This window comes from Oreochromis aureus, linkage group 5, assembly GCF_013358895.1.
Source record: "Oreochromis aureus strain Israel breed Guangdong linkage group 5, ZZ_aureus, whole genome shotgun sequence".
In the NCBI taxonomy this organism is placed as follows: Eukaryota; Metazoa; Chordata; class Actinopteri; order Cichliformes; family Cichlidae; genus Oreochromis; species Oreochromis aureus.
The window spans coordinates 23,520,395-23,535,138 of NC_052946.1; the positions used below are offsets into that span (position 1 = coordinate 23,520,395).

A 14,744-nucleotide genomic window follows, 5' to 3' on the forward strand; every position below is an offset into this window, starting at 1 on the left:
ACCAATGAGTAGGCTGACCAACCGTCCTTTTTTCCCCGGACATGTCCATTTTTCACGTTCCGTCCGGGGCGACCTGGGGGATTTTTGAGATTGATAAAAATGTCCGTGTTTTTCTATAGTCCGAAAGAAGATCAATATGTGTGACGTCACCCTGCTGCTTTGTGAGCGCTTGTTCTGCGCTCACAGACCGGACAGACAGCGCGCAGCAATGCGCCTAATGATATTTAAAAGATCCCAAAGCGTGCATCTTTTCAGACGAACTGCAAAAGAAATTTTCCTCATGCCGTCCTGGTACTGGTAATTTTTCTTATGCAGATGAGGCATTATTTCTGTGCCATTATTTATTATTCCAGAGGCTTTTAAGTTATTTTTTTACACTTGTTGACTTGTAAAAGCCTATATGACATATTTTATTTCACAATTCATTAACTACACAGAGAAGGCAACGTTTAAATATGTTTCTTTAAGCAAGTTCTTCATGACTGAGCCAAGTGTCCACTTTTCTGGAAATCGAAATATGGTCACCCTACCAGTGAGGAACCAGTCTCTACATAACGTGCCTCAGGCGCTCAGCCTGGTACTACAGCTTCTCCAGTTGCACTTGCCATATTGCCGCCTGCTCTTGTTGACAGTGCTACAACTTTCACCACCATATGCACCAGCAATAAGTCAGGCTGTGTCTCCGACATGCCTGGGCTGGATTTCTGCCCAACTGTGAAACACACCAGTTCTGGGACCCCAGCAAGACACACAGACAGCATTGCAGGCAAGTGATCTTTTATCTACAACAGTGATTTCCACTCTTGAGCTTTTGAACCTATTGCACCACCCTTCAGTCTGCACCAGAGCCGCAGACCAAACTCCGCCACAGTATGATCTGTCATCAATTTAGTAGAACAACAGTGAGAATAAACAGAAAACACATAATGACAACCAGTACTCCAACACCACTGAAACACGAGAAACCATGAATCATGACAATTATGAGATATAGTTAGACGAAATAGAAACAAATTTCATACCACAAACAAATATCAACAAATTTCAGGAAATTACCCTGGTTAGATAACACCACTGGAACAGCATAAGCAAACATATCTGTACACTGTGTGCAAAGCGAGTTGTTGCTCGAGCAACATGTTATGAATACATTATCCTAACCATGTGAAAAACATTAAGGTATAGGAGACTGCATCATTTCTTGCTCACACGATATTCCAAATTAAAAAATCTTTTTGGTATGACTGAGAAAAAAGATTAATCATGTAAAAGGTTCATGTGTAATCAAATTCGATTTGTTATGTGTATGATTTGCATTTGCTTTTGTTAATGTGTCAGGTTTGGTTGCCCAGGTGAGGGAGGGCATGAGGACTTCCAGGTGAATTTGTATAAAACAGTCATTTCCGAAACACTGACATAAGCACTCTGCTCATATTGCTGTGGCTTCAGTCTCCCTCTTATTGGCGTTATGGCTTCATGTTTCACTCTGATGGCTTTGTGCTGTTTCTTTAGACTGAGCTGCAGTGAGAGTTTGCCTGAATGGGTCAGCAACATTTCTACCAACCTCTTCAGTTTGTCTGGGGACATTATGCTTGGAGGGCTCTTTCCCATTAACGATGTCACCAGTAATCTCAGTGACATAACAGAGCCCAACCAGATAAGATGTGAAAGGTAAGGATGGTTATGAACAACCATTTTTTTTTTTTTTAATAAACTGAGATTCAAAATAACTGTGTATGCTAACCCTGACGTACAGTGACTTCTACTGTTTTCTGCTTGCGGCTGAACAGTGTAAACAAACGTGTACTGGGACTTGCTATAGCAATGAAATACGCAGTGGATGGAATCAATGGAAATCAGACTCTCCTCCCTGGCATCAAGTTAGGTTATGAAATCTATGACACATGCAGACAATCATCAATTATTATAAACCCCACTCTGTCTTTCCTCACTGAAAAATCCAGCCAAGAACTACCTGTGCAGTGTAATTACACCGACTATGAGACAAGTATAGTTGCAGTGATTGGTCCTTTTGAATCAGAAATGGTGTCAGTCATTGGAAAACTCCTGGGATTTTTTATGCTACCACAGGTTTGAATATACATACATTTTGTAGTTTTCAAAATTTGTTTCTCTTGATTTACAAATTTGAGATGTGCAAAAATACTTTAAATGTAAAAGTAAGTCTTCAATGTAAATCATTTCTGTTTTTAATTTTCACACCAGATTAGCTATGGGGCCACCAGCGACAAGTTCAGTGATAAACTTCTCTACCCGTCATTCTTTCGTACGGTGCCCAGTGACAAATGGCAAGTGGATGTCATGATAAAGCTAATACAGGCATTTGGCTGGAACTGGGTTGCACTTGTGGGCAGTGATGAAGTGTACGGGCAACAAGGTGTGCAGCTGTTCACTAAAATGACAGTAAACACATCTGTCTGTGTGGCCTATCAGGGCCTGATTCCAGTGTACACTGACCCTAAACCAGCGATCAAAACCATCATACACAATATCCAAACGACCAATGTCAGAGTGGTAGTGGTGTTTTCTGTCGCAGAGCAAGCTGAATACTTTTTTAGAGAGGTTGGTAAAGCAGAGATTTAAAGTGATTCACAAATGTATTATTTTCTGCTAATGGACAGTTTGTTCAGTACCAGTCAACCAATGCAATTTATTCCAGGTTATCATGAGTAATCTAACAGCTGTGTGGATTGGTTGCACAAGTTGGGCAATACATACTCGAGTGACTTCTCTGCCCAGCATTGAAACAGTTGGCACAATCATTGCATTTGTTGACAAAACAGACACCCTTGGCCTGTTCACATATTATGCAATGGAGCTCTTCAAGAAACTCAGTGAAGAGCGGACAAAGACATCCACTCCGACCACAAATCCTGACAGTCGAAACAATCCAAACAATCCCTGCCCACAATGCTGGAACTTGTCACCAGACAACATTAGCATAGTGGAAGCACCAGCCGTCCAGACATCAGCTTTCAGTGTGTATGCTGCTGTTTACAGTGTAGCACAGGCACTGCATAACCTGCTGGAGTGCAATTCAACTGCCTGTAAGTGGGGATCTGGAAGCAAAATCTATCCCTGGAAGGTGATTTATTTTTTCTACTATATGACATGATATACAAAGTTTGAAATCAAGCTTATCAGTAATAACAATAACTGAATTTTGCAGCTGTTGCAGGTTTTAAAGAACACTTCTCTTAACATAAATGGTACACATCTAGACTTTGACAATGATGGTAACCCGAACATAGGATACAAAGTGATTCAGTGGATCTGGGCAAACTCATCTCAAGTGGACTTTAGAAATGTGGGAGAATATACTGAACAAAAGCTGTTCCTCAATAAGTCCCTCTTTCAGTGGCACACTAAACAGGTAACGCTTGTAACTCGGAAAAATCTTCACAACTTATAGCATGTAAAAGCTTTAATGTCCAGTTCATGATCCATTTTAAGATCTTAAATTTTGTACTGCAACCTTCACAGATTCCTGTGTCCACCTGTTCAACAAAAATGTGACAAAGGCCAGGTCCTCAGAGTCAAAGGCTTCTATTCCTGCTGTTTTGACTGCATCGACTGTTTGGCAGGCACCTACCAGGCAAATGAAGGTGATGTTGTCTCAGATATGTGACGTTGCTTATTTGCATTCTTGTCAAGAAACTTGTGAGATTCATGCTCATACAGAGCAACCAGTTTTTCATTTCTAAATAGTTTGTTATGTGACAGCCTTATTCCAGAATGGATTAAATTGATTTTTACCTCAAAATTTTACACATAATATTTCATGTTGGCAAAGTGAAAAAAATGTGTTTGACATTCTTAAATCTATAAAATAAATATAAACTGTACATAAGTGTTCACAGCCTTTGCTCAATATTTTGTTAAAGCACCTTTGGCAGCAATTACAGCCAGTATGATGCTACATTCTTGACATTCCTGTTTTTGGGCAGTTTCTCCCATTCTTCCTTGCAGAACCTCTGAAACTCCATCGGGTTTGATGGAGAGTGTAAGTGCACAGCCATTTTCAGATCTCTCCAGAAATATACAATTGGATTCAAGTGTGGGCTTTGGCTAGGCCAATTAAAGATAATCAGAGTGGTCCCGAAGCCACTCCTTTGTTATTATGCCTGTGTGCTTAGGGTTGTTGTTCTTTTGGAAGATGAACCTGAAACTGAACCTGATGAATCACAGGTCCAGAGCACTGACTGCCTCTGGACATGACACTTGGAATTAAGGTCAGACAATTCAATCTTTGTTTTATCAGACCAGAGAATTTTGTTTCTCGTGGTCCGAGAGTCCTTCAAGTACCTTTTTGAGAAACTCCAGGCAGGATGCTATGTGCCTATTCTCGTGGAGTGGCTTCTGTCTTGTGAGTCTACCCTTCAGGCCTGATCGGTAAAGTGTTGTAGGAATGGTTGTCCTTCAGGAATGTTCTCCTCTCTCCAGTGAGCAACACTTGAGGTCTATCAGAGTGGTCTCCACCCTGACTAAGGCTTTTCTACCCCCATTGCTCAGGTTGGCCCGGCAGCCATCTCTAGGAAGACTAACAGTGGTTCCAAATTTCTTCCATTTACAGATAAACAAGGCCACTGGGCTCACTGGGAACTTTAATGCTGCAGAAATCTTTATGTACCCTTCTCCAGTCTTGTGCCTCAAAACAATCCTGTCTCAGAGGTCTGCAAAAAATCCCTTCGACTTCATGGCATGGTTGTTGCTCTCACATACACTGCAACTATGGAACCTTATATAGACAGATGTGTGCCTTTCCAAATCATGGCCAATCAACTGAATTTACCACAGGTAGACTCCAATCAAGCTGTAGAAACATCTGACAGGTGATCAGTTGAAACAGGATGTACCTGAGCCCAAATTTGAGTGCTATGGCAAAAGTGTTGTGTATTATATTTTTATTTTATTTTTCGTTTTATAATTGGAAAAACTTGAACAGCATTAAGTTTTGTTAATTAGGGCAATAAATTTCTCCTCTTCAAATCTTCTTCTCCTCTTCAAATCAGGGGAATGATTTTCTTATCTCTTTCTCTGTAAGAAGGCATAAAATGAAGTAAGTCATAGATAACTTGTAGCCAGTGCAAGATCGGATCTCTAAATGTATACGTACTGTTGTGATGTTTTATTTTGCTTTTTAATAAGGTCACATTTTTGTGCTTTCTCACTCATAGACGACACCCAGTGTACTAAATGTCCCGACCGCCAATGGTCCCAGCATCGCAGCACGAACTGCACTGACCCCATCTTTAAGTTTTTTACCTGGGACAGCCAGGATGCTGTGATAATGATGCTGGTTGGTGTGCTGCTGCTGGTATGTCAGGGGTCAGTGGGTGTTATGTTCCTGATGCATCGAGGAACCCCCCTGGTAAAGGCTTCTGGGGGACCCTTGAGTTTTGTGGCTGTGCTCGGCCTGATGGGAGCCAGTCTTAGTCTGCTGCTCTTCCTGGGGGAGCCAGGGGATGTGGTCTGCCGTCTACAGCTGCCCTTCACTTCCATTTTTCAGACTGTCACCCTCTCCGTTATCCTGTCCATCTCACTACAGGTGAGGAAAGACTGGTGAAATACTGCCCCACAATGGCAGTGTGCAGAAACTGCAGAATCAGTTAAAGAACAGGCTTGAGCTTTCCCACCTAGGAGGCTCAATAAAATACAGATAGAAGGTATGCAGTGTGTTAATTTTCTGTCTTCCCTAAGGTTTCCAATCTTCAAAAAGTTTTTGGTTTTTTTTTTTTTTTACTTTATTTTGGTAATTGCTATTGACACATACTTACACGAATTAGAGATATCGCATGTGTTTATTGGCCAGTTTTCAAGGAACTTTTACTTTTGCAAGACAGACCAGATATTTAGCATGACACAGAAACAAAACAGTTCAAGAGCTATTAATATGTATATACTCCCATCAACAAAAAAAACTAAATTTTCAATTTAATACATGCAGTTTAAAAAAAAAACACCAAATTATGTAAAAAATAGTAAAAATATCAATCATGACCACTGTGGTGTCAAGAAAAGGGATTTCAGTAAGAACTTTACAAATAATACACCAACAGCAAAAAATGATCATAAATTACTTCTAAAAAGGTAGCATTTTACATATAAAAGGTCAAAGGTCAACTTAACTGCTACATTTCAGAATTTTGCAAAAACATTTTTCTGTCTAATATCTACGAGGCAGTTCTAACTATTTTGCTCGATGCTCAGCTTCATCTCCGGTGCGGTGTTTCCACATTTTACAATTTGTACCTTATTTTCATCATAAACTGTAACTTGACAGGTTTGTGGAGGCATACGACTGTAAGGGCTTAATTCTACTTTAGATATCTCAAAAAAACTCCAAAGTTGTTTTTAGTAAAAACACATAAAAACACAAGCATTGTCGGACGAAACACATAATGTAATATAATTGAAATAAAAAGTAAACATAATCAGGATGAAAACTCTTTTTTTTTTTAACAGATAATTTGCGTGACAGAGTTCCCAGAGATGGCTGCCTCTCACCTGCATATGTTAAGAGGCCCTGTGAGCTGGCTGTTTGTGCTGATCTGCTGCGCTGTGCAGGCTGGTTTCTGTGGCTGGTTTGTTCAAGAAGGACCTTCATTGTCAGAATATGTGGCAAATATGACAATAGACTTTGTAGAATTCTTCCTCTCATGTCCTGTGTCACCTTTGATTGGATTTGCTTTAATGCAAGTTTTCAATGGTGCAATGGCCCTTGCATCATTCATGTGCACCTTCATGGCAGTGGAGCCTCTTTATCAGTATAACCTAGCCAGGGACATCACCTTTTCCACCCTGATCTACTGTGTCATTTGGGTGATTTTTATTCCAATCTACGTAGGCAACAACAGAGATAATGACAAGATCAGGTCAATTGTCCATGTTTATTTCAGCCTGGCAAGCAACTTTGGACTACTGGCAGCCTACTACTTTCCAAAATGCTACTTCTTGTTAAGGAAACCTGAATTAAACACACCAAAGTACTTCTGTACCTTCTTAGAGGGCGTCCCAATAACTCAAACTGAGGAAGAGCAACAGCCAAAAGCAGAGGAAGGGCAATAAAACAACTGAGCTTCTTATTAAGAAAATAAAAGAATCTCAAAATTCCATAGCTTTTTGCTTTCTACGAGGATAGGAATGATTGAGTAATCTGCAGCATAGTTCAGTACACTATAAAAGAAACTAGATAATATTATAAAAATCATTGTTTCTGAATTACTCTACAATCATGTCATACGTACAGCAAATAACACAGAAAGTGCATTGCATTTATATAACAACATGTAGTCTGCAAAAGAGTTTAAAATAGATTTGTACCTGTAGACTATTTTATTCAAGAATTTTTTTGTTTGTGTTACTGCAGTTGCATGAACTGGATGAAAATATGAAGCAATTAGACATACTGTACTGTGATAGTTTTTTATTTCTAACACTGGAGGTTTAACCTACAATGTTTGTCGGTTAAAAATATAATAATTGCTTTTCTCTTTAAAATACTCTCAAGTTATTTAAAAGTAAAATTGTTATGCACACAATTCTGCCTCAGAGTAATACACATTAAATTATCAAAATCTTGATACACAGTTTGGGTTTATTCTTTTCACTGGTTTCACTGGTAAAGACAGATTGTAAATTTATTGCTGTAAAACTGGTGCCGTCTTTTTTGTCTTTTTTGCATTAATACTTGTAGCGTGAACTTCATAAATAATATAGAATGTGCTGTACACTATTGTACTTGCAGTGTATTTTCATCTTAAATACATTAAAATACTAGTCAAAAGTATTTGTCATGCTCAGTACAACAAAACCTGAGGGATATTTATAACTGAATGTAGCTGCCATATTGTGTGTGTGTGTGTGCGTGTGTGTGTGTGTGTGTGTGTGTGTGCATGAGAAGCAAACCTTTAAGACCACAGAGGGAGAAACTGAGGAACTCTGCAGTGTCATATCATGGCTGAATAGTCATCAGAGTGCACACAGGTGAGTAAGTGTGTATCCAACTGCTTCTAGGTGCCACAGGCAAGACAAGGTTTGAGGCCATAAGGAGACTACACCTCTGAAACAAAAAACAGAATTATGCACTCACACACCTACATGCACTGTTGTCTGTGTATGTGGTGTTAATGGATAACTTTCAAACATATATCCAGAAGACTTGCAATGCTGAGTTGTACTTAGCCTAAACACTTCTCACACTCAAGCTTCCATCTGTATCACTGACCAAGGAAAACTAATTGTCATTATCTATATTGATATTCTCAATATATTTATTAGAAACATATATTTGTGTATTATACTACATTTTGTAATCCCTTCAATGTGTGATATCATGTGACTGCTCATCCATGGCAGTGCTATGGATGTAGACTGAGGAGTCAACATCACGTAAAGGTGGTACAGCATCTGCATTACTGCAGCCGCAGCACCAATCTGTCTGTCAGTCTCCCGCTCCCGTCACTCGTGAACAAGACCCCAAGATACTTAAACTCTTCCACTTGGGGCAGGAACTCGTTCCTGACCTGGAATGGGTACTCCACCCTTTTCCAACTGAGGACCATGGCCTCAGATTAGAAGGTTCTGATTCTCATTTCCACTGCTTCACACTTGCCTGCAAACCGTTTCAGTGCAAGCTGGAGGGCATCACCCATTGAAGCCAACAGAACCACATCATATGTGAAAATCAGAGATAAAATTCTGAGACCACCCAAGTGAAAGCCCTCCGCCACTTGGCTATGCCTAGAAATTCTGTCCATAAAAATTACGAACAGAATCGGTGATGAAGGGCAGCCCAGGCGGAGTCCATCACCCACCAGAAACAAGTCCAACTTATTGCCAGCTATGCAGACCAAGCTCTTGCAACAGTTGTATAAGGATCAAATGGCTTTAGCAATGGTCCAGACACCCCATACTCCAGAAGCACCTCCCACAGGACACTCCAAGGGACACAGTCAATACCTTCTCCAAGTCCACAAAGCACATGTAGACTGCTTGGGAAAACTCCCACTCCCACCTTCAAGTATCCTCGAGAGGATAGAGAGCTGGTCCAGTGTTTCTCAACCAGAGAAAACACTGGTTGAGAAACACCGCATTGTTCCTCCTGTATCTGAGGTTACAGGAGGCTCTGCTTTCCAGCGCCCTGGTATAGCCTTTCCCACGGAGGCTGAGGAGTGTGATCCCCCTATAGTTAGAACACATGCTTCAGTCCACCACCCTGCTCTGCCAATCCAGAGGTACTGCCCCTGATCTCTACACAACATTGTAGAGGCGTGTCAACCAAGAAAGCCTCCTTAAGGAACTCAGGGCGAACCGCATCCACCCAAGGAACCCTACCACCAAGGAGTACCACAGGCTAACCAAGCCTGATAGGACTCCTTCTTCACCCTGGTGGCTCCCTTCACCCCTGGTGTCCACCATTTGGTTTGGGGGTTACCACCAGGACAGGTACCATTCGGACTCAGTGTTCCCAGTCTCCCTTGGAATGCTCTTGAAGCTCTGCCAGAGGTGTGAGTTGAAGATCTCTCAGACCAGGGCCTCTGCCAGGTGTTCCCAGAGCACCCTCAACCACCCCGCCTATGGAAGGCTGGGTACTCTGAACGTTGTTCAGTGCATAAGCGCAGATGATAGACAGGACATGTTCCCAGACCCAAAGGTGCTGGGAACAAACCCTCTGGTTCCAGTGCCCAAGCTGTGCTTTGAGGTGAGCCCGACTATATCTAGCTGGTAACTCTCAACCTTAAGCACTAACTCAGCCTCCTTCCCCACAAGAGAGGTGACATTCCATGTCCTAATTGCTAGTTTTGGTAGTCACGCAATGCCCATCTTTCTGTAGGCCCATAGTGTAATTTGAATTCTTGAATGATGTTGTAATAGATATCAGCTTAACAACTAAAATTATGGCTGTGGTGTTCAATGCGTTTAATTACCGAATATTGCTTTTCTGATTTACACCTTTTCATTTAGTACTTCTAAGTAGTTATAAGTTCTTTATGAGATACCTTATGTTAAAAAACAATGATTTGTGTTTTTTCAAACCCCTATTACCAAAGATTTCCTGTAATAGTAAAAGAAGGCAAAAAAAAAAAAAAAGCTTCAAAGCTGATTTAAAATGTGTTTGAATGGACATTTAAAAGGAGCTTACTTTGTAAGTCTGCTGAAGGTTTATGCAAATATCTTGGGAGGAAATATTTAATTTGCTTTGTGGATGAGCAACATTGCATGCAAATAAACATCCCAAGCCAAGAGTGAGGGAAATATATGACATGATATTTCAAAACAATGTGAAAAAATAGATCTTTATATAAGTTTTCACTATATATGTTAATTCAATTCATTTAAATAAAAATATTATTATATGTTGTATATTTATATAACACCAACTTACAACAACAGTCACCTCAAGCACATATTGAAACACTGTGAGTGAAAAAGGTGAATGAAGTAGAAATATTCCCCTAGCAGCCTAAGGCTTTTGCAGCATAACAAAGGGAAGATTCAGGGTCACCTGATTCAGCCCTAACGATGTGCTGTATCAAAAAGAACATTTTTAAGTCTAATCATGAAAACAGAAAGAATCTGTACTGAAGGATATATCCTGGTCAATAATGACTTCAAGATTCCTCACAATGTTACTAGAGGCAAAGGCAATGCCATCCAGAGTGTCTGGTTTGACACCACATTTCTAAGATTTTTAGGGCCAATTATAATAACCTCAGTTGTATCTGTATTTAGAAGCAGGAAATTATAGGTCATGCTGGTTTTTATATCTTTATTTCTGCAGTTTAAATAAGAGTGTGTGTCATCTGGCTTCATTGACAAATAGAGCTGGGTATCATCTGCATAGCAATGAAAATGTATGATATGATGATATGCCTTTAAATGATACTGTCTAAGGGAAGCATGTATGATATAACCAGAAACGGTCCTAGAACGGGACCCTGTGGAACTCCATAATTAATCTTTGTGTGTAAAGAAGACTTCCCATTTACATGAAAAAATTTGGAGTTGGATAGATTTGATTCAAACCACTGCAGCATAGTACATTTACTTTCTACATTATGCTCTAATCTCTGTAATAAAATATTGTGGTTAACAGAACTGAACACTCCACTGAGGTCTAGCAGGACAAGCATAGAGATTAATCCACTTTCAGAGGTCATAAGAAGGTTATTTGTAACCTTCTGTTTCTGTACTGTGATGAGTTCTAAAACCTGACTGACGCTTCAAAAACCCTACCTTTGCAGATGGTCAGTAACCTGTTTTACAACTACTCTATCAAGCATTTTTGAGATAAAAAGAAGGTTGGAGATTGGCCTACAATTAGCTAAGACAGCAGGGACAAGTGATGCCTTTTTAGTAATTGAAACAGTAATTAATGGTAGAACTTCCTTGAGCACTTTCGAAGGAATGGTTGCATACCCTAAAGTTCAATTAGGGGTTAAAAGGCTAAGACTTTCAAATGAATTAAAATTCTGGGTCTACTGCTGATTGATGAGCTGGAGTGAAAGATTTCTCCTTTGCCTGTGATTTGAGGATTTTGAGAGTTAGTATGACTAGGGGTTTGGGTTCAGCAGGGAGAGGAGGAGAGAACCTCCAGAGAGGTGGGTAAGACTGCAACTCTGCTTACTGGACCCAACTCTGGATAGTCACGCTTTCAGGGGTTGAAAAAACTGAAAAGTTAATCAAAAACACTCAAGATACAAGGTTTTGGTTTAATAGCATCTTAGCAAGGAGGCATAATGGAATTTAATTTGTGAGATTGTTTAAGCGTCATTGTTTCTATGTGGATTGAAGAGGGGAAAACCAAAATTCTGAACACTGCAGGCAAAATACCTAACAAAAAGTCCCAGACCTTTTCAAATGAAAGGCATAAGGGAAGCATAACAGACAACATGGCATTGGACACAAGGATGACTGCAGTATGTACACACACAAGGCTGATTAAGGATAAAGGATAGCTGGGAGAATGAACCACAGGTGCAGACAAAGAGGAAACTGAAAGGAAGGTAAACTCAACATAAAAGCAACCACCTACCAACTACCTACCATTAAAGTAAAACAGGAAATATGACTGTAAGAAGTCTTACATGAAAATGAAGACGGAGATAAGGAAGACCTAAACACTGAAAGAGGAAAGAAGAGGCAATCAAACACTGTGGGAAATACACTTGTGTAAAAAACAAGCTCTGAAAAGAAACTGGGGGTGAATACAGATCAAAAATTTTAAGCCAAACAGTACTGTTGCTAGTCCTAGGCCACAATTGGAGCGTAATGGCTCAGTGGTGCCATTTGGCCAATGTCAGAGGTCACCTAAGTATGAGAGGCCACCTGTTGGCAATCTGTCAGGTCCAGATGACCTGCAGTACGACACCTTGTGTACGACACAACCATTCAAACCTGCACCTGTGGCTAACCAGCATGCCCGTCGCCATGACCTAGCAATGAAGCGCCTGAACAGTGTTTCGGAAAGGCCTTCTAGCTATTTGCTGGGTTCTCCATGTGTGATGGCTCAAAAAACATCTGGCTGTCACTTGGGACACTATGTTGAGGGACTTGAGCCAACCCCATACAGTGTTTTCGACCCATCAAAAAGGTCTTGGCAGGGTATGCCTAACCGTCATTATGGTGCATGGTAGGTGATGTGTTTGAAAGTTGGGTAGGACATTCTGTGACAAGCCACTGGTTTGTATTTATGGGAGGGGGTGTTACGGCCCTAGCTGGGCCTCCTGAAGCTGCCCTTGTGTGGGCGTGGTGTTTTCTCCGCCTCCTCCTCTCTTGCTCCACCCTCTGTCTCTCTCTCTCTCTCACTTCTTCTCTCTCCCAGGACACAGCTGCTGCTCATTGGCCTCATTTACCACCTGGGCCCAGTCAGCAATCGCCTCTCTGAGGTTGTATAAGCTGGGGATGGACTGAATGTGGGAGAGTGGCTTTCTCTGGTGTCTCCGCGTTGCGTGTGGTGTGTGTGTGTTTCTCCTGCCTACGGTGTGGAGTGGTAGGAGCAGTGGGAGAGGTTTCTGGTGGGTTTCCTCTGTGCTGGTCAGTGTGTGTTTCCAGCCTAGGTGTGTAAAAGGCCTGCTCTGTGTGTGTGTGTGTGTGTGTGACCAGCCCCACCGTGCGTGGCTCTTTGGCTCTTTGTGAGTAGTTCCTAATGGAGTGGTGGTTTTGCTTAGGTGATGGCAGCCCCCTTTACTTTGTTTGGCCTGCCTAGTTATTGCTATTAGCAGCGTTGCTGTCTTTTTCTGTTGAAGCCTTATAGTTGTATTCTTTGTTGAAGTTATCACCATTCTCTTTAGGTTGACCTGTCGGCGTTATCATTAAAGCAGCGGTGCTGTCTCTTTCTGTTGTTACCATTTATGATTATTGAGTTAATTGATCAATAAAGACTTATTTTGTGTTAAATACCATTTGCCTGGCGTTCTTTTCATTTCACCCGGATCCAACTGTTACTGCCCCCCACCCTCATCGCCTAGCTTTCACGGGGGGACGTAACAAGTACAGAACAGTAAGTCTTTTGAACAGCAATTCAAACTCCAAAAATAATGAATAGCAACTCAAAATCTAGACATAATGCTCAAGACAGAAAAAATATAGTGGAAACAAAATAAGTCCAGAGCTCTCCAAAGGTTGATTCTGTTCATCTGGACGTAGCGTTTTCAGTAGGAGAAACTCATCCAAGTGACTTCTTCAATCTCAGCTGACTGCAGGTTTCCCCAATCTTATAAACAGTACATTTGCATAATGACTGAAACTAGCACCACTGAAGGAACAATGGGCTGGGAGGTCAGTTCCTTCATCATAATTTTGCAAATTCTCATGACCATTGATCAACAACCATTGATCAACAACCACTGATCAAAGCCTACTGATTAATGGCCATGAGTACCATTCACAAAGAGTTACGGAATGGCTGCAATCACAGCATTGTACAATGGTGAAAGATGTACCCTTAGGCCCCCTCCTCAATTCAGAGATGGTCTTTCCCTTTTCACGTAAATGGCCTCCTTGACTCCGCCCTCAAACCAGCGTTCCTCCCTGTCCAGGATGTGTACATCCTCATCACTGAAAGAGTGTCCACTGGCCTGTAGGTGTAAATAGACTGCAGAGTCCTGGCCTGACGAGGTGGCTCTTCTGTGTTGTGCCATCCGGTTCGCCAGAGGTTGTTTGGTTTCCCCGATGTATAAATCCTGGCAATCCTCCTGGCACTTAAGAGCATACACTATGTTACTCTGTTTGTGTCGGAGGACTTGATCCTGGGGTGGACCAGTTTCTGGCGCAGCATGTTTTGGGGTTTAAAAGCCCGGTGTTTAGAAAAAATGTGTCAACTCAAAACTCAGAGATCCAAACCAGAAATCATGATACTCATGATAGATAGTTATGCCAAAGACAAACAAATTTCAAACCACAAACAAATTCTATGAAAATACTCCGGAAAGATGAACACTGCAGACACAGCATACACACAAACACACAGCATACACACAAACACACAGCATACACACAAACACACAGCATACACACAAACACACAGCATACACACAAACACATAAAAGTGCAAAGTGAATCTTTTTTCTCAGAAAACCATCAAGGTTTTAAATATGTCTGCATGATGGCCAGAAGTGGAAGAACACAGGTGAATTTGCATAAAACCACCTACCATGATGCACTGACATAAAAATACACTGCTGTTATTGCTGTGGCTCAGTCGCTTGCTTATCAGTGTC

At 41.1% G+C, this 14,744-nt stretch overlaps 1 protein-coding gene across 1 annotated transcript; it reads left to right on the forward strand.

The window, feature by feature from the left end:
* Positions 1 to 1,468: 1,468 nt before the first annotated feature.
* On the forward strand, positions 1,469 to 7,089 carry LOC116316502 (taste receptor type 1 member 3-like). Its single transcript, XM_031735056.2, is given in 9 exon segments — positions 1,469 to 1,671; positions 1,791 to 2,091; positions 2,227 to 2,583; positions 2,681 to 3,106; positions 3,191 to 3,394; positions 3,505 to 3,528; positions 3,530 to 3,626; positions 5,199 to 5,569; positions 6,487 to 7,089. Coding segments are annotated over 9 exon segments (2,586 nt in total).
* The last annotated feature ends 7,655 nt before the right edge of the window (positions 7,090 to 14,744 follow it).